The 21,830-nt window shown below is 38.9% G+C and overlaps 1 protein-coding gene across 1 annotated transcript in view; it reads right to left on the bottom strand.

Moving 5' to 3' along the window:
- Nucleotides 1–8,999: 8,999 nt before the first annotated feature.
- The window catches only part of QPCT (glutaminyl-peptide cyclotransferase), a 65,343-nt gene continuing 52,512 nt past the window's right edge, over nt 9,000–21,830 (bottom strand). The window contains exons 7-8 of the mRNA XM_006839453.1: nt 14,705–14,821; nt 9,000–9,145 (exon numbers count right to left, since the gene is read on the bottom strand). Coding sequence (XP_006839516.1) covers nt 9,000–9,145; nt 14,705–14,821 — 263 coding nt within the window. The remainder of the gene's footprint in view (nt 9,146–14,704; nt 14,822–21,830) is intronic.

Raw genomic sequence — 21,830 nt, 5'->3', positions numbered from 1 at the left:
GCAGCTATGTTGTTGTTAAGTGCTTTTCTGTCCCAACTCATAGTGACTCTGTATAGGGTTTCTAAGGAGCAGCTGATGGATTTGAGTTACCCACCTTGTGGTTAGCAGTTCAGTACTCATCTTATACTGTCGCACCATGACTCCATATATATATATATATATATATATATATATTGACATCCTGGTATGGCACTATAGGAAAAAGCAGTGAACCAAAAGGTCAGTTTGAACCACAAGGTGTTGATTCAAACCCACCAACAAGTCCACAGGAGAAAGATGAAGTTTTATTCTCCTGCAAAGATTTACACCCTTAGAAACCCTATTCTAGGTCGCTATGAGTCAAAACTGACTCTGAGGCACTTAACAACAACAACATATACCTATACATAAACTATATACATATACATAAACATATATATAGTCCTGGTACGGTAGTGTGGATTAATGTGCTGGACTTCAAAGTCAGTTTGAACCACAAGGGCAGTGGTTGAAGCTCACCAACCACTCCTCAGAAACCCTACACAGGGTCGCTAGGGGTCAGAACCAACTCAACAGCATCTAACAACAACATATATATGTAAGGGAGTCCTGGTGGTATGCTCTGTAGGATAAGCACTGGACTGCTAACCACAAGGTCAGCAGTTCAAACTCAACAGCCACTCTTTGCAAACCCTATACAGGGTTGCTATGAGTTTGAACCAACTCAATAACAATAAACAACAACATATAGGTATATGTGGTTCTGTCAGATAAGCACTAAATGGCAAGGTCAGTGGTTCAAACTCACTAGCCGTTCCTCGTAAACACTACATAGGGTCACTATGAATTGAAATCAACTGGATGGCACTTAGCAATACATATATATGTGTGTGTATGTTTTGTTTTTTATTCTGTACTCATAGTGACCCCATGTGAAAGGGTTGAACTGCCAAGATGATTTTCTGGGGTGTGTCAGAAGAATAAGCACTTGAGCACAAGGTCGAGTTGAACCACAGGGTCAGTGGTTCAAACTCACTAGCCACTCCTTGCAATATACACAGGGTTGCTATGGGTCAGAACTGACTCAACAGCACTTAAAAACAACACTATTTAGGGCACTAATTCAGGGAATACACAGACTACCAAACATTTTGAAAACTACATAAACAAAAATGGACAAAATAGATGATTGGGACATACTAAAAATTAAAAACTTATGTGCATCAAAAGAGTAAAAAGGGAACCCACAGAATGGGAAAAAATCTTTTACAATGACACATCAGACAAGGGACTCATTTCTAAAATATATAGGAAACTACAACACCTCTACAAGAAAAAGACAAATAACTCAATTAAAAAATGGGCACAGGATATGAACAGACACTTCACCAAGGAGGAGACCCAGGCAGCCAACAAACATATGAAGAAATGTTCATGATCACTAGCCATTAGAGAGATGCAAATGAAAACAATGAGATATCATCTCATACCAGTAATAATAGCAAACATCAAAAAAGCAAAGGAAAATAAATGCTGGCGAGGATGTGGAGAGACAGGCGCTCCTGCATTGCTGGTGGGATTGCAAAATGGTCCAACCTCTCTGGAAAGCAATATGGTGCTTCTTCAGAAGGTTGGAAATAGAAATACCTTATGATCCAGCAATTCCTCTACTCTGTATTTACCCACAAGAAATACGAGCCATAACACTATTAATTATATGCACACCAATGTTCATAGCAGCACTATTTACAATATCAAAAAGATGGAGACTGCCTAAGTGCCCATCAACAGAAGAATGGATAAACAAACTGTGGTACATACACACAATGGAATAATATGCTACCTTGAAGAATAACAAGGAAGCTGCAAGCCACCGCATAACATGGATGAACCTTGAGGATATTATGTTAAGTGACGTTAGTCAGTCACAAAAGGAGAAATACTTCATAGGATCACTACTATAAAAGGCTAAGAAAAAAGAACCCATACTAAAGTATGTGTGTGGAGGGGGGGGGGATTCTTTGCTGGTTATTGAGATGTGTGGGGTAGGGTGAGGGGAGGGAGGGGAAGGTGGAGCACAGGGTAGGGAATAGACACAAGATAGTTTGGATGCTAGGGAAGGAGGCAATACACAAGAAGGGGGAGGGGAATGGAAGAACAAAACGGACGAGAAAACAGTTACACAGGTTTGCATGGGCTAAGTAGAACAAAGGTAAAAAATGATGTATGCACAATCTTAGAACAACAGGGCTCTGGGATACAGGGATTGAGACATGGTTGGAATGGGCAAAAAGGGGAAATAATGTTAAGCTGCTTGGCTGTCTTTTGAATCTTGGTTTCCCTAGCATACCATTATAAAATAGACACTTGAGGGGGAGAGAAAGGAATACCCAGAAATATCACTATAGAAAGCTTGTAAGTCCGTCTTCTGCCTATAACTGACTAGAATACCTAAAATGGGGCTACAACATGCCCAGTGAAGGAGGCTTCCGGCGGAGCCTCTGCATTACATTATACCATAGGTGGAATCCTGAACTGCATCCAGAATCTTCTGAAGTGAGAAATTTCCACTTGAAAGGACAAGCAGACCAGCCTGGAGTGGCTAGAACAACAGAAGATACTTCTTGAAAGAAAGACTGACAGAAAAAATACAAAATCAGGCAGTCTGACTGATTACTATAAGAACAAGCAAGTTGCTCACCCAGGAGACATCAAGACAAATGGTTGGGTCCCCTCAGGGCAAATCCCCTTGCAAGACTAAGACTCAATGGGAATACTGGAGCAGACATGTGCTCTGATTGGTTACTATGTTTGTCACCGATAAGGGGAATTGAGGGGAAAAACAGCAATGAAGCTGCAATCTAAGCTCTACAACATTCAATAGACTCCTGTTAACCTGGGTGGAGACCTGGTTTGCTATCAGTGTGGCAAGATCTGGAGACTCTTGGGCCCATAGTCTGTGACATAGCCACAGAGGGCTAGAATAGAAAGTGAAGCGTCCAGCTGATTAAAAAAGAGGGCATATGCATAAAAACACCCACACTTGCAGATAATACCCACTGGACCTGGCTTCAATGATTGGATGATCAGAGCTCAACCAGAAGAAGAAAGAAGAGGGAAAAAAAGAGTAATCTGATACAATTTGATAAACTTGACCTACACCTATGGATGCAGTAGCTCAGAAGAGGGAACAAATCTTTACATCAAGGATCATTCCCACCCCCTCCATTCACAGAGTAGACAGGGATGGGCAACTTGAACATTGGCTGCCCAAAACTGGGAGGCTACAAAGGCAAGAAGTGACTGGCTTACAAGCTTTCAAGAGAGAGCCTAGATCCAGAGGGCATAGAGGAAGGTAGACTCTCCACTGAGTAGTATCCAATCTGTCTGGGCGGGGCTGATGAAAGGAGATGCGGTTCCGTCTCTTGTGATGCAGTAGTGAATAATTGCTATCAGGACTGATTGTGAGGGTTGGAAATGTAAAGGTAGACATTTTGTATCAAAAGGAGGAGAGTGATTGACTTTGCAGTCTAGTAGCAGAGATCCCTGGGACCATCAAGGGAGAAGAGTACAGAGTGGGACCTTACCCAGAGAAGCAGTGACGCCAGCGATGGAGGCAGAGACGATGATGTGGAGAGATGGAATGGCTGGGGACTCTAGACCCAGAGAGGGAGAGGGCTTTGCAGGATATTTGCAGGGTTGATTGATGATGCATAGCGGGGATTGTAACCATGGCAATGAAACGATATATGATAGAAAGAATGTAAACCTAATGTTCTCCTATGTAAACTATCACATAATTCACAATAAAGCACTTTTCAAAAATAATATTTATAGGAAGGAGCCCTGATGGTGCTGTAGGATAAACACTGGACTGCTAACCACATGATTGGTGGTTCAAACCCACCAGCTGCTCCTCAGAGAAAGGTGAAGTTTTCTGCTTCAGTAAACATTTACATCACTTGTCTGACATTCTGTTTTACTGTGTGAGCTTTCGTTTTGTTGTGATGCTTTAGTTTATGCCACCAGTATTTGAAACAGCAGAGTCACCCATGGTAGATAGGTTTTAGCAGAGCTTGCAGACTAAGACCAGAAAGAAGGTGAGACAGACTACTTCAGAATATCTTGCCACTGAAAACTTTATGAAAAGCAGAAGAACATTATCAGATATAATGTCAGAAAATGAGCACCTCAGGTTGGAAGGGACTCAAAATACCACTGGGGAAGAACTATCTCCTCAAAATAAAGTTGACTGAGATGATACAAATTGAGTAAAGCTTTTGGGACCTTCATTTGATAATAGGGCACAACTCAAAATGAAGAGAAACAGCTGCAAACATCCATTAATAATCAGAGCATGGAATGTACAAAGTATGAATCTAGGAAAATTGAGAGTTGTAAAAAGTGAAATGGAATGCATAAAGATCAATATACTAGGCATTAGTGAGCTGAAATAGACTATATTGGCTATTTTGAATCTGACAGTCACATGTTTTATTATGCCTGGAATGACAAATTGAAGAGAATGGCATCACATTGATCATAAAAATAAAAAACCATTTCAAAATCTATCTTGAAATAGAATACTGTCTATGATAGGATAATATCCATACATCTATAAGGAAGACCAGTTAATATCACTAGTCTTCAAATTTATACACTAACCACTAAAGCCAGTGATGCCATAGGATAAGCACTCAACTTCAAACTTACCAACCACTCCTCAGAAGCCCTATACAAGGTCATTATGAGTCAGAACCAACCCAACAGCACTTACCAACAACAACCACAACTTCTTCAGTCTGAAATTGATCAAACATGTAATCAAGATGCATTTATAATTATGGTGATTGGAATGCAAAGATTGGAAACAAGAATCAGTAATTGGAAAATATGGCCTTGATAATAGAAATGATCCTAGAGATCATGACAGAATTTTTCAAGACCGATGATATATTCACTGCAAATACCTTTTTTAAACAATGTAAAAGGACCTCACCAGATGGAATACACAGGAATCGAGTTGACTGCATCTGTGGAAAGGGAAGGTTGAAACGCTCATTATTTATCAGCCGAAACAAGGCCAAGGGTGGACTTTGGAAAAGATTACCAATTGCTCATATTCAAGTTCAGGATGAAGCTGAAGAAAATTAATACAAGTCCATGAGAACCACATTATGATCCCAAATATATCATACCTAAATGTAGAGATCATCTCAAGAATAGATGTGATGCATTAGACATAAATGATCAAAGATGAGAAGAGGTGTGGGTTGACATCAAGAACATCCTACTGGACGAAAGCTAAGGGTCTTTAAAAAGACAGGAAAGAAAGAAAAGACAAAAATGGATGTTAGTAAAGACTCTAAAACTTGTTCTTGAGTCCACAGAAGCTAAAGGGAATGGAAGAAATGATGAAGTCAAATAACTGAATGGAAATTTTCAAAGTGCAGCTCGAGAAGGCAAAGTCAAGGATTATAACAGATTGTACAAAGACCTAGAATTAGAACCAAAAAGGGAAGAACACGTTCAGCATTTCTCAAGTTGAAAGAACTTAGGAAAAAAATTGAAGCACCAACCTGCAATATTGAAAGGTACTATGGGGAAAATATTGAGCAACACAGAAAATATCAAAAGATGGAAGGAATAAACGGAGTCACTGTACCAAAAAGAAATGGTCGATGTTCAACCATTTCAAGAGGTAGCATATTATTAAGAAATAATGGTACTACAAAAGTCCAAGATGCACTGAGGGCATTGGTGAAAAACAAGGTTCTAGGAACTGATGGAATACATATTGAAATCTTTCAACAAACTGAGGAAGCGCTCATTCATTCCATGCCAAGAAATTTGGAAGACAGCTACTTCGCCAGCAAATCAGAGGAAATCCATATTTGTGCCCATTCCAAAGAGAAGTGGCCCAATGAAATGGTAAAAATGTATAACAATATCATTCATATCACATGCCATGACATTTTTCTGAAGATAATGTAAAAATGGTTGCAGCAGTACATCGACAGGGAACTGCCAGAAATTCAAGCCTGATTCAGAAGAGGACATGGAACAAGGGATATCATTGCTGATGTCAGATGGATCGTGCCTGAAAGCAAAGATTACTAGAGAGATGTTTACTTGTGCTGCATTGACTGTGCAAAAGCTTTTGACTGTGTATTCCAGAACAAGCAATTGTGCTCATGAGGAACCAAGATACAGTTGTTAGAACACAACAAGGGATACTGAATGACTTAAAATCAGGAAAGGTGTGTGCCAGGACTGTATCCTTTCACCATACTTATTCAGTCTGTATGCTGAGCAAATAACCCAAGAAACTGGATTATATGAAGAAGAACATGACATCAGGATTTGAGGACTCATTAACAACCTGCAATGTGCAGATGATACTACCTTGCTTACTGGAAGAAAAGAGGACTTAAAATACTTACTGATGAAAACCAGACTATAGTCTTCAGTGTGGATTGCACTTCTACGTAAAGAAAATAAAAATCCTCACAACTAGACCAATAAATAGCATCTTCATACATGGAGAAAAGATTAAAGTTGTCAAAGAGTTCATATTTCATGGAGACACAATCACCACCATGGAAGGAGCGGTCAAGAAATTAAAGGACATATTGCACTAGGAAAATCTGATGCAAAAGACCTCTTTAAAGTGGTAAAGAGCAAAGATATCAGTTTGAGGACTAAGGTGCAACTGACCCAAGCCATGGTATTTTCAATGGCCTCATATTTTTGTGAAAGTTGGACATTGAATAAAGAAGACCATAGAATAATTCATTTGAACTATGGTGTTGAAGAAGAATATTAAAATTACCATGGACTGCCACAAAAACAAATCTGTTTTGGAAAAAGTATAATCAGAATGCTCTTTAGAAGAAAGACGGTAATACTGCATCTCTCATACTTGGGATGTGTTGTCAGGAGGGACCAGTCTTGGAAAAAGATACCATCCTTGGTAAACTGGAGGGTCAGTGAAAATGAAAAAGACCCCAGAGACATGGATCGACTCAGTGGCTCCAACAATGGGTTCAAACATAACCATTATAAATATGGAGCAAGATATAACAGTGTTTCATTCTGTTGTGCATATGGTCACTATGAGTCAGAGCCAACTCGATGGCATCTAAGAGCAACAACCACAAAGATTTACAGTCTCAGAAATCCTATACAGGGTTGCTATGAATCAGAATAGACCCAATGGCAGTGGGTTTGGGGGAATATTTGTGGGAGTAGATTGTCAAGACTTTTTCCCATAGTGGGCTTGAACTGAGTGGGTTTGAACTCCCAGCCTTTGGTTAATAGCCAACCATACTTAACCTTTGTACCACCAGTCCTCCCTTTTCAGATAAGAAAGTATATACATATTTTTTAACCTGAAAACTATGTTAATAAGTTAATTACTATTTCTGATGACTACCACTGTCATGACCCTGACGCTGGCACTGTTTCCCACTCAGCTTGTCTGTCTTGCTCACTACCTGGCCCTAGGGCACTCATTCTGTGAATATCTTCTAAATGTCTGCTCTGAGCAGGAAGCACATAGAGACCAGCAACCCCAACCAACTTCATTTATATGGCAGGGTTAATCAATTTCCTAGTTGTTCAATCTATGAGTTTGTCTTTGCAAACAACAGTTTCTTATAGCCAAAGACAAAACTCATAAATACCTGTTTCCAGCCCAAGCAACTTTATTTCTATGAATCTCTTGGGGGGGAGCGGGGGGAGTGGAATGCTGTAAGTAATTAGATAAATCATACCTACACAAAAATTGTTATAGCTACTGTGCAGTTATCTTGCATCTGGAAGTCACACTTCACTGTCTTCAACCCAACTAAGATAATATATGTCAACAAATAAATGTGTGACGGGGATCTACTTCAACAGAAGAAACATGCCCATACCTGTTGCTGCTGAGTCGATTTTGATTCATGGTTACTCCTTGTGCTATAAAGTAAAACTTCTGCATAAACTTTACTTGGCTGTAGTCGTTACAAAAGCAGATCTCCAGGCTTTCCTTTCACGATGCTGCTAAATGAGTTTGAACCTCCAACTTCTAAGTTAGCAGTCAAGTACAACTGCCTTTGAGTTGATTCCTACTCATATCGACCATAGGGTTTCCAAGGAGCAGCTAGTAGGTTTGAACTCATACAGTTTCCAAGGAGCTGCTGGTGGGTTTAAACTACCAAGCTTGTGATTCGTAGTTCAGTACTGGTCCTACAGTACCAAGCCAGAAGTCCATAATTTCATTATACTATATTTTTATTATAACTACAAAAAAATGCTTTGAATAAAATGTGAGGAAAAACCAGAGCTAGTGGTGATTCTGTTAACATAATTATATTTTTCTTCTTTTTTTATTTTCCAAAGTTTTTGTTTACAATAAAAGTGTTAAATTTGTAAAGCTTTGTATATATCATTTAAATTATGTAATTCTTCATTTATACTAAAAAAGAAATTCACCAAATGGCACTGAATTTTATTTACATTTTCATGAAGTAAACCCTACAAAGATTACTAAAAGAAACGTGAGAGTAGTCAAATTATATCTCTGCTTTGTTTTATATGAAATGCTGTTGTTAAATACTGTTGAGTGAGTTCCTACTCATAGCATCCCTGTATTATATGCAATAGATTCCCAAATATACAGAATCATAAAACTTAAGACTACCCATTACATCACCATGCTATTAACTGCTGTTTAGAAGGCCATGATACTGAATACAGGTATCTGATTTAGTCTCATAATTTTTTATCTACCAAACTTTTTCAATGATATGTATTTCTGTTTTCCTTGCATGGTCTTTTTATCTCTAAATGAAAATGAATAATTTATGACACAACATAATTCTAGCATTTATTGATCACATATTCAAAGACATCTAAAGACTGAGTGTATAAGGCAGACTTTTATACAATACATTTGTCTGAAACTACATCATTATACATGGTTCTTGATTTCAAATACTTAGCTATAAGTAACTGCCATAAGCTAAATCAGAGTATTACAAATGAAGATATTCCATTACAAAAACTTGTAGGATTTTGTTTAGATTGTCAATGGTTGATGCATCCAAATTTTCTTCATTGTCTTCCATGGTGTGCCAAACTTCAGGAAAAGGAAATGGTATCAGATGCAGAACTGGAACACCTAATAAGAAAAAACTGACTTGTAATCAACTGTATATCTCCAATTAATAAGTCTGAGCGGAAATTCTTCACTATAAAGGAGAGCTAATAACTCACCTTCCATGTATTTCTTTGTATCTTACCCTTGTAATCCAAAAACATTCATTAAATAAGTATTGGTTAACTTAATAAATAATTATAAAGCATTTGTATGGCACGTCCTGTTCTGAGAGCGGAGGTTTCATAAGGAAAAAGGAAAAGTCCTGTCCCTATGAACCTTATATTCCAATGGAGAAAACAACAAATAAGCAAATATAAAACTAAATTTTAAGAAGTGATATGTGTATATTAAGAATAAGAAAACAAAGTAAAGTAGTGCCAAATAAAGCAGCAGATAATAAGGTCAATTTATTTAAAGTCAGAGGAGAACTTTCTTAGAAGTTAACATTTGAACAGAAAGATGAACTGAATGAGAAAGTAAGCCATGTAAACATCTAGGAATGAGAAATCCAGGCAGCAGTAATAGCAAACCAAAAGGTACTGAGGTAAGAATGTGCTTGTCCTGCTTGAGAAAAGCCAACCAAGAAGGCCAGCGGGGTTAGATCCGAGAAATTGTTTAAGAGAGCAGTAGGAAGTACAACTGGAGAGCAAGGGCAGAATCAGGAAATATTGGCCATTGTATGTTATGGAAAGACTTTGGGTCTTATTCCAAACAATGTAAGCCACTAGAGCTTTAAAGGAGTCCTGGTGTGGAACTGTAGGATAAGCACTGGGCTGCTAACCACAAGGCCGGTGGTTCAAACCCACCAGCTGCTCCTCAGAAACCCTGTACAGGTTGCTATGAGTCAGAACTAACTCAACAGCACTGAACAACAACAACAGCAAAGAGCTTTAAAGAGGAGAAGTAACATGATCTTATTATCCACAGTCATTGAGTTTATTATGACTCACAGTGACTCTATGTTGTTATTATATACCATCAAGTCCGTTTCAACTCATAGCGATCCTGTATATGGTTTCCAAGGAGTGGCAGATGGGTTTGAACCACTGACCTTGGGGTTAGAAGGCCAGTGCTTATCCTATAGCACCATGCCAGGATCAATCCTTTAGGACAGAGTAGAACTGCTCTATAGAGTTTCCAAGACTGCAAATCTTTATGGGAACACACAGCCTCATCTTTATCCCACACGTGAACCACTGCCCTTGCAGTTGGCATATCAACCTTTAACCCACTGCACCACCAGGGCTCCTTTGTTGTTGTTGTTAGGTGCCATCAAATTGGTACTGACTCGTAGTAACCCTGTGCACAGCAGAACGAAACACTGCCCAGTCCTGGGCCAACCTCACAGTTGTTGCCACGCTTGAGCCCATTGATGCTGCCACTTTGCCAATCCATCTCGCTGAGAATCTTTCTCTTTTTCTCTGACCCTCCACCTTACCAAACATGACAGCCTTCTCCAGAGACTGGTCCCTCCTGACAATATGTCCGAAATATGAGAGACAAAGTTTGGCCATCCTGGCCTCCAAGGAGCACTTTGGCTTCACTTCTTCGAACATAGATCTGTTGGTTCTTTTGGCAGCCCATGGCACTTTCAGTTTTCTCCTCCAACACCATAACTCAAATGCATCAATTCTTCTAAAGTCTGTCCAGCTTTTGCAGGCATAAGAGGTTATTACAACCTTATTAACATCTCTAAAAGATAGCTCTAGCACCTATACCAAGAATAGAGCAACAGGAATGGAAGCTAGAGAGCAATCAGGAGACTACTATAACAGTTCTTGGATTTATTTAGACTCACACCATCTCAGCAACAAGAATATTATCTTCTTATTGACGAGAAAACACCAGAGTAACACAAAGTGTAAGAAAGCAGTCTATTGGTACACAGGGTCGACGAGGATGCGGAACTTAGACATTGGGGTAGGGGTCTACAAAGGCAAGAAATGACTGGCTTACAAGCTTTCAATAGGGAACCTAGTTCCAGGGGGTACAGGGAAATGTAGAATCTCCACTGAGTTGTTTCCAACCTGTCTGGATGGGGTTGATAAAAGGTGAGGGGGATAGGGCTCCTGTGGTTCAACAGGTAATGATTGCTATCAGGTCTGACAGTGAGTGCGGGAAAGGTAAATGTAATGTTTGGTAACAAAAGGAGGTGAGTGGCTGATTTTGCAGTCCAGAGCTGAGATCCCTGTAACCATCAAGGGAGAAAGGCAAAGTGCAGGACCCTGTAGGGGGAGGCAGTGACACCAGGGATGAAGGCAGAGACATGATGACATGGAGAGAAGGAGGGAGTACTCTGGACTCAGGGAGGGACAGGGGCTGTGTGCTGGTGGCCAGAGGGCAGGCTTGTGGGATGTACCCTTTGGTTGTTTGCTGATGCATGCAGGGGATTGTAATCATTGCAATTAAATGAAATACGATAGGATGAATGTAAAGACAATGTTCTCCCATATAAACTAACACATAATTCATAATAAACACTTAAAAAAAAAAAAAAGAAAGAAAGAAAGCAACCTAACTCTATGAAAGGAAAGGCAGGATATAAGTGGGATGTGAGCTTTCATCAATATTCTAGATATAGCCAAAAATATAAAGGTATCCTCAAAGACTTGAGATGTACTGCCTGAGAAAATAAAAGTCATAAGATGACATAATGTATGATTTAATAGATCAATTAATTAAATCTAATGATTCCTCACACTTCTAAATTGTTTCAAAATAGGGAGAGTGGGAATTTTTGGCAAGACCTAGTACAATGTATCAATATCATATTTAACCACCACCTTGAAGACCTGAAACTGAATTGTGTGAGGTACAGATGTGGAAGCTATTACAGAATTAAGGAGAAACTTCAGATGTCTGAACCAAGCAGGTGGCTAAGTGTAGACCATTACTGAAAAGAAGAGAACAGGAAGAGGAGAATTTACTTCCAATCATTTCTTCATCTAAAGGAACAATGGAGGACTTTGTCATCTCATTTGATAACTTGAAGAGAGTTCTCTAGTAAGAACAGGTTAAAGCATAAAATGTTGCATCTGGATCTTGCCTGGGACAATAATGATCAGGAGAAGGACGGTCTATACTTATTTCTTCATATTCAATTTGTCTTAAATATCTGACTCCTCGTTTATAGGCACAAAAGCATATTGGTAAAAGCTTGTATGGTAGCAGACATATGTTGTTTTAGTTGTTATGTGCCGTGGAGTCGATTCAGACTCATAGCAACCCTATACAGGATTTCCGAGGCTGTAAATCTTTACGGGAGCAAAATGCCTCATCTTTCTCCCGCGGAACAGCTGGTAGTTTCGAACTGACTGACCCTGAGGTTTGCAGCCCAATTCATAACCACTAGGCTATAGATCCTTTTAAAGACAGGTACTCATTAAAATTATTTTTCTTATCTGATCTTTAAAAATATCTCTAGATTGGTCTGATTCATTAACATATAACAAGCGTAGTTAATGTTTAAAGAAAGATTACTTTAGTGGTTCAAAATGCATTCAATTATTACTCATGTTTAATTCCTCTCTCAAATTTAAATTAAAAAAAGAGATCTGAAGACTTCGCTGAAGAAAATTACTTGATGATACCAGAAACTAGGTAAGATTTAGGAATAAATCAAGACTAATAACAATAATCATACATTGACAGAGAACTTCCAGAGGTTCAAGCTGGATTCAGAAGAGGCCGTGGAACGAGAGATATCATTGCTGATATCCGATGGATCTTGGCTGAAAGCAGAGAATATCAGAAGGATGTTTACCTGTGCTTTATTGACTACGCAAAGGCTTTCGATTGTGTGGATCATGACAAGCTATGGACAACATTGAGAAGTATGAGTATTCCAGAACACTTAATTGTACTTCTAAGAAATCTGTACCTAGACCAAGAAGCAATTGTTCGAACAGAACATGGGAACACTGAAAGTTTTAAAATTGGGAAAGGTGTGAGACAGGGTTGTATTCTTTCACCATACTTATTCAACCTGTATGCTGAGCAAATAATACGAGAAGCTGGGTTCTATGAAGAAAAACGTGGCATCAGGATTGGAGGAAGACTCATTAACAACCTGCGATATGCAGATGATACAACCTTGATCGCTGAAAGTGAAGAGGACTTGAAACATTTACTTATGAAGATTAAAGAGCACAGCCTTCGATATGGATTGCATCTCAATGTCAAGAAAACAAAAATCCTCACCACTGGACCAATAAACAACATTCTTATCAATGGAGAAAGGATTGAAGTTGTCAAGGACTTCATTCTTCTTGGATCAACTATCAACACTCGCGGAAGTAGCAGTCAAGAGATCAGACGACGTATTGCACTGGGCAAATCTGCTGCACAGGAACTTTTTAAGGTATTGAAGAGCAGAGATGTCAGCTTGAGGACTAGGGTGCGCCTGACCCAGGCCATTGTGTTTTCAATAGCCTCATATGGATGCGAAAGCTGGACAGTGAATAAAGAGGATCGTAGAAGAATTGATGCCTTTGAGTTGTGGTGTTGGAGGAGAATACTGAGGGTGCCATGGACTGCCAAAAGAACCAATAGATCTGTTTTGGAAGAAGTGCAGCCAGAGTGCTCCTTGGAGGCCAGGATGGCTAAGCTTCGTCTCTCCTACTTTGGACATGTAGTCCGGAGGAAACAATCGTTGGAGAAGGATGTCATGCTGGGTAGGGTGGAGGGTGAGAGAAAAAGAGGAAGACCTCCAACGAGATGGATCGGCCAGGTGGCATCATTGATGGACTCGGGGGTGGCAGCAGTGGTGAGGTTGGCCCAGGATCGAGCATTGTTTCGTTCTGCTGTGCATGGGGTCGCTATGAGTCGGTTCCGACTCGATGGCACCTGACAACAACAACAAACAAATAACAATAATCAAAGAGCTCTGGTAGCGTAGTGGTTATGAATCGGGCTGTGAACCGCAAGGTCAGCAGTTCGAAACTACCAGCTGTTCCACGGGAGAAAGATGAGACTGTCTGCTCCCGTAAAGATTTACAGCCTTGGAAACCTTGTACAGGGTTGCTATGAGTCAGAACTGACTCTACGACACATAACAACAACAAAAATAACAATGATCATAGTCTACTTCTTTTGTGTGTGTTTGTAGAAATATACACAGCAAAGGATATACCATTTCAACAAATTCTACAGTGGGATTGTTTACATTCTTGAAGTTGTGCAACCATTCTCCTTTTCCAAATTATTCCACCACCGTTAATGTAAAGTCACTGCCCCCTAAATTCTCATCGAACTTTATGACTTGCTATTGTCAGTTTGATCCCACATAGATAAATCTTTGAAAAAGCGTAGTAATCAAGGCAGACATACCTTATTAATTAGGCTAACTTGTCGATTGGTTTAAAGCAGACTTCTGGTAAAAGTTGTGATTTAAGGTTTAAAGATTATCACAGGGAAATCGCTTCAGCTGTTCATAATCTTGATCAATTCTTAAGAAGTGGGTACGTGATCCTAGTGCCGTAGTCTTGGAGTTTCAAAATGTGCATTAATACAATAAATCTAACAGGTCGAAAATGTACACACAGATACACATGTGAATATGTACACATACACACACATTACCTTTTCTCAAAAATGGAATGTGGTCATCCTGAATTTCGCCTCTATAATCAAAACTCTGGAAATATTGCCTCTCCCAAGAGTGATTCTTCAGCAAACCCATTGCATGGAGTTGAAATTCTGTAGGTGACAATTGAACAACTGATGAATATCATTATCTAAATCAAGACTCAGGATGCATCTTCATGTAAGCAGTTTGAGATCTTCTCAGCATATGTGGCCATCATTTTTCAATCATTGTGCAACAATGAACATAAGCACACCCATGACAACACCTGCGCTGACTCTGTGTGTGTGCATTTTGGAGTAATTTCAAGGAAAAAAAGTCATGCAAGGCTCTACCCTTCCAGAGAACTTTCTTAGAGGTACAGAGTCAATAAAATAATGGAGAGATAAGAAATGAAAAAAGAAAGAACATGAGGAAAAAGACATATTTAGATGCTGATAGGTCAGCAATACATAAACAGAAGCCTCAAAAAGTGTTGTACTTAAGAGGGGAATACTCAACAGAATGGGTGTGGCCCCTCCCTGGGAAAGGAATGCCTAGTTTGACCTGCACCAGTGGTTTTCAAAGTGTGGCTCCCAGAGCAGCAGCATCAGTATCACCTGAGAACTTGTTAGAAATGCAAATGATCAGGCCCCATCTCAAACCTACTAAACCAGAAACTCTGAAGGTAGGGCCCAGCATCATATGATGTAACAAGCCTTCCACGTGATTTTGATCCACTCAATTTGAGAACCACTGGTTTACATTCCACCACACTTGTCTTCCTGTAACATATAACCCTTGCTATACTTTACAAGGAGTTCCTGGGTGGTGAAGCAGTTAATGTGCTTGGCTAACTGTAAGGTTGAAGGTCTGAGTCCACCTAGAGTCATCATGGAAGAAAAAAAAACAGAGATCCTGGAAAGTTTGATACAGTTATCTTGAAGTACTCTTGATAGCTCTTGTAACAAATAAACCAGTTACCAGTTGTCATTGGGTTAACTAAGATATTAGTGTTTTCAATGGCAGACTTTTCAAAAGTAGGTCACCATGTTAGAGTCCACCCAGAGAGACCTCAGAAGAAAGGTCTGCCAATCTACTTCTGAAAAATTCCAGAATCTTTTGGTTTTTTAACTGATAAATTTTAAGCGCAGAATTATGGTTGTTGTTAGGTGCCATCGAGTCTGTTCCAACTTATAGCAACCCTATGTATAACAGAACAAAACACTGGCCCTACACCATCCTCATAATTGTTGCCATGTCTGAGCCCGTTGCTGCTGCCACTGTATCAGTCCATTTTGTTGGGGGTCTTCCTCTTTTTCATTGTCCCTCCACTTTAACAAGCATAATGTCCTTCTCCAGGGACTGGTCCCTACTGATAATATGTACAAAATCTGAGAGACAAATTTTCACCATCCTGGTTTCTAAGAAGCATTCTGGCTGAACTTCTTTCAACACAGATTTGTTCTACTGAATGTCCATGGTACTTTTAATATTCTTCTCCAACACCATAATTCAAATGCATCAATTCTTCTATGGTTTTCGTTATTCACTCTCCAATGTTCACATTCATATTGAAAATAAAATGGCTTGGATCAGGTGCGCTTTAGTCCTCAAACTGATATCTTTGCTCTTGAACACTTTAAAGAGATCTTGTGCAACAGATTTGCCTTATGCAATACATCATTTGATTTTTTGAATGCTGCTTCCATGAGTGTTGATTGTGGATCGAAGCAAAATGAAGTCTTTGACATCTTCAATCTTTTCTCCATTTATTATGAGGGTATTTATTGGTCCAGTTGTGAGGATTTTTTATTTCCTTACATTGAGATGCAATCCATACTTAAGTATCCCATTGTCCTGTAAACCATTCAGTATCCCCTTGTTCTGGTCTAACAACTGCCTCTTGATGAGCACAATTAAGTGTTCAGAAATACCCATTCTTCACAATGTTATCTATAGTTTATCATGATCCACACAGTGGAAAGCCTTTACATAGTCAATAAAGCACAAATAAAAATCTTTCTAGTATGCTCTGCTTTTAGCCATGATCCATAAGCCAACAGCAAAGATATCTCTAGTTCTATATCGTAGTGGTTACGAATCGGGCTGCGAACCTTAAGGTCAGCGGTTCGAAACTACCAGCTGCACCGCGGGAGAAAGATGAGGCTTTCTACTCCCGTAAAGATTTACACCCTCGGAAACCCTATACAGGGTCGCTATGGGTTGGAACCGACTCAATGGCACATAACAACAACATCATATCCTGTTCTGAATCTGGCTTGAATTTCTGGAATTTCCCTGTGGATGTCCAGTTGCAACTGTTTTTTAAATATCCTCAGCAAAATTTTACTTGCATGTAATATTAATGATATTGTTCAATGATTTCCATATTCCATTGGGTCACCTGTCTTTGGAATGGGCACAATTATGGAACTCTTCTAATCAGTTGCTCAAGTAGTTGTCTTGCAAATTATTTCAAAAGATAAGTGAGTACCTCCAGTGCTTCATTAGTTTAATGAAAGATTTCAATTTGATTTCCATCAATTCCTGGAGCCTTGTTTTTCATCAATGGCTTCACTGCTGCTTGGACTTCTTCCTTTAGTACCATTGGTTCTTGATCATATGCTATCTCTTGAAATGGTTGAACATTGACCATTTCTTTTTCATACAGTGACTGTGTATTATTTCCATTTTCCTTGGATACCTTTTGCATCATTCAATATTTCATTCATGGAATCATTCAATATGGCAGGTAGAGGCTCGAATTTTTTTATTCACTTCTTTCAGCGTGAGAATGCTAAGCATGTTCTTCCTTTTTCATTTTCTAATTCCAGGTCTTTGCACAATTCATTGTAATACTTGACTTTTTCTTCTCAAGCTTTGAAATTTTCCATTCAGCTCTTTGGCTTCATCATTTCTTTCATTCTCTTTAACTTTTTTATACTCAAGACTAAGTTGCAGAGTCTCCTCTGACATCCATTTTGGTCTTTTCTTTCTTTCTTCTCTTTTTAGTAACCTTTCACTTTCTTCCTATATGATGTTCTTAATGTCATCCCACAACTCTCCTGGTCTTCAGTAATTTGTGTCTCATTCATCAAATCTGTTCTTGAGATAGTGTCTAAATCCAGGTAGGATATATTCAAGGTCATATTTTAGCTTTTGTGGACTTGTTTTAATTTGCTTCATCTTCAAATTGAGCTAGCATATGAGCAATTGATGGTCTGTTCCACAGTCTGCCCCAGTCTGGTTTTGACTGATGATATGGAGCTTTTCTACCATCTCTTTGCAAAGATGTAGTCAATTTGATTTCTGTGTATTCCATTGAGTGACATGCATGTGTATAGTCATCTTTAAGTTTGTTTTTAAAAAGTTATTTGCAATGAATAAGTCATTGTTTTACAAAATTCTATCATGCAATCTCTAGCATAATTTCTATCACCAAATTCAATTTTCCAACTACTGATCTTTCCTCTGGGTTTCCAAGCTTTGCATTCCAGTCATCAGTAATCATCAACATATTTTGATTGCATGTTTGATCAATTTCAAACTGAAGAAATTGTAGAATTCTTCAATCTCATCATCACTGGCTCTGGTATCTACATTTGAATAATAATAGTATTAACTGATCTTCCTTGTAGGTGTATGAATGCTATCCTATCACAGACAGCATTATACTTCAAGATCTTGAAATAATCTTTTTCACAATGAGTATATGAATATTGCCATTCTTCTCCAATTTGTCATTCCCGGCATAGAAAACTATATGACTGTCTCATTCAAAATGGCCAATAGCTGTCCATTTCAGTTCACCAGTGCCTAAGATATCAATCTTTATGTGTTCCATTTCATTTTTGGTTCAAATTTTCCTAGAATCACTCTTTATACATTCAATGTTCTGATTATTAGTGGATGTTTGCAGCTGTTTCTCTTCATTTTGAGTTGTGCTCCATCAGCAAATTAAGGTCCTGAAAACCTTGCCTCATTCATATCTTTATGGTCAACTCTACCTTGAGGAGGCAACTCTTCCCCAATTGCATTGTGAGTGCCTTCCATCATGAGGGACTCATCTTCTGCCACTATATCTGACAATGTTCCCCTGCTTTTTATAAGGTTTTCAGTGACTAAACATCCAGAATTCACAGACATCAGTAGTCTGCTTCTCCTTCTTCCTACTCTGTCTTAGTCTGAAGCTCCAGTGAAATCTGCCACCAGGGATGACCCTGCTGGTATTTCAAATATTGGTGGCATAGCTTTCAGCATCCCAGCAACATGTAAGCCACCACAATATGACAAACTGACAGATGAAAGGAACTTGAGTAGAACTATACCAAACAATTAACAAATAATTAAAAAGTAATTTTAGGAACTCTGAGAAAACCCCATCTGAATGCAAGCTATAAGTCCTCTACCAAAAGGTACAACTTTTCCTTACACAGAGATAAGGATCAAAATATAAATACTACTCGGAGGGTCAGTACAATAAGATGAAATTGTACTTCAGTTCAAGTTACTGATAATCAGTTCATTCCAGTTAAAGAAACAGCAAAAGTACATAAGATCCTTGAATGAAGACCAAAGTCAATTTCTTGAGGCTATCAAAGTAACAAAAACATGCTATAGTAAGGAGGCACATGCATCTCATACTAATAATACTATAATAGCAATTATTTTAAAATTTTCCAAAGACAAACATCTGAGATTGTAGAAGTGTCATAAGAAACATCTTAGATCTGGATGTTGGCAGTTTCTTGTTGTAGTTGTTATGTGCTGCCAAGTTAGTTCAATTTTGTTCAAGCACATAACAGAATAAAACACTGCCCAGTCCTGTGCCATCCCCACATGGTTGCTATGTTTGAGCCAATTGTTGCAGCCACTGCATCATTACCTTTCATTGAGGGTCTTCCTCTCTCTCTCTCTGACCCTCTACCAGACATGATGTTGTTATCCAGGAAGTGGGACCTCCTAAAAACATGTCTAAAGCAAGTGAGATGAAGTCTCGTCATTCTCACTTCTAAGGAGCATTCTAGCTGTACTGGAAGTCCTTGGTATATTTAATATTTTTTGCCAACACCATAATCCACAGACATCAGTTCTTCTTTAGTCTTTCTTATTCACTGTCCAGCTTTCACATGCATATGAGGTGATTTAAATGGCATGGCTAGGATCATGTGCACCTCAATCTTTTGCAGCAGATTTGCACCATGTGCTATGTCACTTGATTTCCTGATTGCTGCTTCCATTGGTGTCAATCTTTTCTTCATTTATCATGATGTTGCTTATTGGCTCAGTTGTGAGGATTTTCATTTTCTTTATATTAATATGCAATCCATTTTCAAGGCTGTTGTCTGTGATCTTCATCAATAAGTGCTTCAAGTCCTCTTTGCTTTCAGAAAGCAAGGTTATCTGCATATCACAGGTTGTTAATGAGTCTTCCTCCAATCCTGATTCCACATTCTTCTTCATGTAGTCCAACTTCTCATACAAATTGAATAAGTATGATTAAAGGATAAAAACCAGGAACACACCATTCTGATTTTAATTCACATAATATCTCTTTGTTCTGTTCACATAACTGCCCCTTGGTCTAGGTACAGGTTTCACATGAGCACAATTAAGTGTTCTGTAATTCCCCACTCTTAGCAATATCACCCATAAACATCTTTCTGGTATTTTCAGCCTTCAGCCAAGATCCATCTGATGTCAGCAATGACTCCACATCCTCTATTGAATCCAGCTTGAATTGGTGGCTGTTGCCTGTCAGTGTATTGCTGCAACCATTTTTAATTACTTTCAGTATTTTACTTATATGTGATACCAATATTTTTCAATAATTTTCACATTTTGTTGGGTCATCTTTAGTGGGAATAGGCAAAATAAACAAAATCCAGATCTCTTCCAGACAGTTGTCCAGGGGGCCATCTTCTAAATTTCTTGACATGGGTGAGTGAGTACTTCCAATGTTACATCAGTTTGTTGAAATATCTCATTATTCTCAATTAGCATGTTCTTAACTCATGGCAATAGTATGAATTAGATGGCAGTGTTTTTCCCACTGTTTTAAAGTAAAGCTATTCTGTCATGCTCTAAGAATTTCATGTGGCTAGTAAGATATTCTTGAATCAAAAGCAGGCTTTTTTCCTAGATTCTGTGCTAAAGGTGGATTTCATTTATTTCATTTTTATCTCCTCCTGATGCCAATTGTTTTTTTTTTTCTTTGAAAGAAAAGTCTGGAGGTATGAAGAAAAAGTGTTATTGTCCTTTTTTTTCCTTCTCAAAGCCCCAGGCTTTCTCTTAAACTATAACATCTGCTTCTTGGTCTGGTCTGGCCTAGATTGTTGTTGTTGTTAGGTGCCATCGAGTCAGTTCTGACTCATAGTGACCCTGTGCAGAACAGAATAAAACACTGCCAGTTCTGGCCCAACCTCTCAATTGTTGCCATGCTTGAGTCCATTGATGCTGCCACTTTGCCAATCCATTTCACTGGGGTCTTCCTCTTTTTCTCTGATTCTCCACCTTACCAAACATATCCTTCTCCAGCAACTGATCCCTCCTGACAATAAGTCCGAAGTATGAGAGACAAAGTCTGGCCATCCTGGCTTCCAAGAGTACTCTGCTTCACTTCTTCCAACACAGATCTGTTTGTTCTTTTGGCAGCCCATGGCACTTTCAATATTCTCCTCCAACACCATAACTCAGATGCATCAATTCTTCTAAGGTCTGCCTTATTCACTGTCCAGCTTTCACATGCATATGAGGTTATTGGATTGGGTCAGGCGCACTGTAGTCCTCAAGCTGACATCTTTGCTCTTCAGCACTTGAAAAAGGTCTTGTGCAGATTTGCCTAATGCGATATGTCGTTTGATTTCTTGACTGCTTCTTCCATGAGTGTTGATGGTTGATCCAAGAAGAATGAAGTCCTTGACAACTTCAATCTCTTCTCCATTGATAAGTATGTTATTTATTGGTCCAGTGGTGAGAAATTTTGTTTCCTTTACATTGAGATGCAATCCATACCCAAGGCTGTGGTCATTGATCTTCATCAGTAAGTATTTTAAGTCCTCTTCACTTTCAGCAAGCAAGGTTGTATCATCTGAATATTGCAGGTTGTTAATGAGTCTTCCTCCAATCCTGATGCCATGT

The sequence above is a fragment of the Chrysochloris asiatica genome, unplaced genomic scaffold, assembly GCF_000296735.1.
Source record: "Chrysochloris asiatica unplaced genomic scaffold, ChrAsi1.0 scaffold00024, whole genome shotgun sequence".
Classification (NCBI taxonomy): domain Eukaryota; kingdom Metazoa; phylum Chordata; class Mammalia; order Afrosoricida; family Chrysochloridae; genus Chrysochloris; species Chrysochloris asiatica.
This window is presented reverse-complemented; position numbering and strand designations above follow the sequence as displayed.